At 68.5% G+C, this 2,492-nt stretch overlaps 1 protein-coding gene across 1 annotated transcript in view; it reads right to left on the reverse strand.

Annotated features, from left to right (window-relative positions):
- ERN2 (endoplasmic reticulum to nucleus signaling 2) overlaps positions 1-2,242 on the reverse strand; it is an 11,550-nt gene extending 9,308 nt beyond the window's left edge. The window contains exons 1-4 of the mRNA XM_087729256.1: positions 1,559-2,242; positions 492-627; positions 349-382; positions 36-110 (exon numbers count right to left, since the gene is read on the reverse strand). Coding sequence (XP_087585382.1) covers positions 36-110; positions 349-382; positions 492-627; positions 1,559-2,242 — 929 coding nt within the window. The remainder of the gene's footprint in view (positions 1-35; positions 111-348; positions 383-491; positions 628-1,558) is intronic.
- Between the last annotated feature and the right edge of the window lie 250 nt (positions 2,243-2,492).

A 2,492-nucleotide genomic window follows, 5' to 3' on the forward strand; every position in this document is an offset into this window, starting at 1 on the left:
TGACTCAGGGGTGCCCTGCCCCCTTTCTTGGCTACTTACCATCAGCCCCCCTTTGTCCTTGCCCCCCACACATACAAGCTGCCATCGCTGGGGTCGGGAGAAACGCGGGCCTGGACAGAGAAGAGAAGGACGCTGGCCCTGGACAGCTCCTCCGGCACAAGGCCAGCCTAGGCCAGCTGGGCAATCGGCACAAGGCCGCTGGACCACCGGCGGACAGCAACGTCCCCCCCGTTGCTCTCAGCCGCCCTCGCCCCCCCCCATCGGCTGCCTTATGGGGGGAAGACGGCGCTTTGGGGTGAGCGGGGCGCGCCTTCTCCCCGCTGCAGAAGCTCGGCCGGCGCCACTCACTCGGGCTCTTCGCGGGGCACCAGCAGAGGCGGATCTGAAAGCAGAGCAGCGCCCGTCAGAACCGGAGAGGACGCCCCCTCTGGACGCTCTTGGGCGGCAGGGGCCGTTACAGGAGCAGCCCCGGAGCCCCGCGCGCCGCTCACCCTCCTTCAGCGTCCACCGGGCGTCCCCCGTGGCCGGGCTCACTGCGCGGAGGCGCCCGTCCAGCGTGGCTACCAAGAGCGGCGGCGGCGCCGACTCCGACTCCGATTTCGCCGCTGCAGAGCTGCCAGCCAGAGCCTGCGGAGAAGGCAGAAGCAGCGGGTGGAGCCGGAGCCAGATTCTCGGCCGCGCCGTCGAAGGTGGCTTTCCGGAAGCCGCCTGGCACCGCGAGGGACCGGACAATTCCGCAGCCGGGAAAGGCGAGCCGCCCCGCAGAGACCCTCTTAGCGCGGCGCCCGTCGGGGGAGACTGCGCGTTGCCCGACGTCGAAGAGAGCGGACACCCTTTGGGACTCCAAGCCAGCGCCCTCCGTCCAAAGCCAAACGCAGCCCAGCCCAACAGGCGACTTGGGCGACTGGAGGAGAGGAGACGGCGGACGGCAGCCGCTCTCCGGCCCATCCAGGATCAGGCCGGCTCCACCCGCCGCTCCGGCCTCTCCATCTCCTGTCCTCCGTCCGCGCTCTTTCGAAGCTGCTCCCGAGACACCAGACCCCCCACGCCAGTCTGTCCGAGCGCGGGTCCGCCAGCAGCCTCCGTCGAGCCTCCTCGCCCGCCTGGCCGCCCTTTCGTGAGAGCAGAGCTGGCGGAGCTCTGGCCGCTCGGCGACCGCTTGGGCAGCCTCCCCTCGGGGGAAGGAGGGAGGGAGGGGCGCCGCGGCCCGGCTTTACCTCCGCCACCAGCAGCAGCAGCAGCAGCAGCAGCGGGAAGCGTCGCGGGGTGGGCGCTCGGCGGTGGCCGGTCGGGGGCTGCTCCTCGGCCTCGCCCATGGCAGTCCTGCCACGCCGCGCTCCTGGCCTGCGCGCCACCCCTGCCTGCTACCCGCGGGGAGGAACCGGACCCTCCTGGCCGGCCTCCGCCCCAGATCCGGGTCCCGGACGGCACCGGTCTCCGGCGCTCCCGCCTCAACTGCCTCGCCCCACCTCGCCCGGCCTGAAACTCCCTCCCGCCCCACCGCCCAGCCGAGGAGCACGCGCTCCGAACATGCTCAGAGGCACCTAGCGTGGCACACCTGCCCCGTCGCCCGCCAGAGGCTCTGGACGGCCGAAGGGACGGAGGTCCGTAGTTGAGCACACACCTCCCCCGGAGGAATGAAGAAACAGTTCGCGCTACGCGCAGAGCTGCCAATCCCTCTGGCTGCTTCCCACGACGGTGTATGCGGAGCCAAGCAAGCCCATCGGGGGACCAGGACGGTTTCCCCCCAGGACGCCTCCGCAGGGGACGCTTCGTGTCCTCGTGTCGACCCAAGTCCACCACTCGACCCTCTAAAAGCCCCTGGAGACCCTCCGTCCTCCCGGGCACGGCTGTCTCCGAGGGGCTTTCCCGAAGGCACCTGGGCTTCCTTTTCGCTTCTAATCCAAGAAGCTTCTTTAGTTGTCGTCGTTTGGGACAAGACTCTTGGGCTGCATTTTGGCTCGGGGTGGTGGGAATCTCCAGTCCGCGGGCCTTTCTTGAAGCGGCGCCGGAGCTCGCGCCGGCCTAGCATCCGCCGCAGACCAGGAGCGCTTGGGTCCTGGGACGCCGACTCGCCTCCACGCCCTACAGGAAGAGGAACCCGCCGGAGCAGTTTCTCCGGCTGCGGGCAAAACTGTCTCGCCCTCCAGCGGGAAAAAGTCTCGCTGGGATCCGGAGGAGGCGCGACAACACACTCGGGGGGTGGGTGGGCAGAGACTGTGCGGGGGTCTTGCACCTCCATTCCTCTCCAGTGTCCCACTTTCTACGGACGCCCCTTCCAGCCCCTCCTGGCGAGCAGAGCCTGAGCTCCCGACAGCCCGGAAAATCGCCGGGGTGCCTTGAAGCCCCCAGTGAGGAAACTAAGCTGGAGGCGGGATCCCTTCTGCAGGGAAAGCAAAGGCTGCTGTGCAGGGAATCACAGCCCCAGGGACAAACGGACCCTTCCAGGGACACAAGGAAAGCCACCTTTGGCAAAAATATATATGCTCAAA

The sequence above is a fragment of the Thamnophis sirtalis genome, unplaced genomic scaffold (genome assembly GCF_051295495.1).
Source record: "Thamnophis sirtalis isolate CommonGarterSnake01/CBP01778 unplaced genomic scaffold, rThaSir2_p1.2 scaffold_14, whole genome shotgun sequence".
Lineage (NCBI taxonomy): Eukaryota > Metazoa > Chordata > Lepidosauria > Squamata > Natricidae > Thamnophis > Thamnophis sirtalis.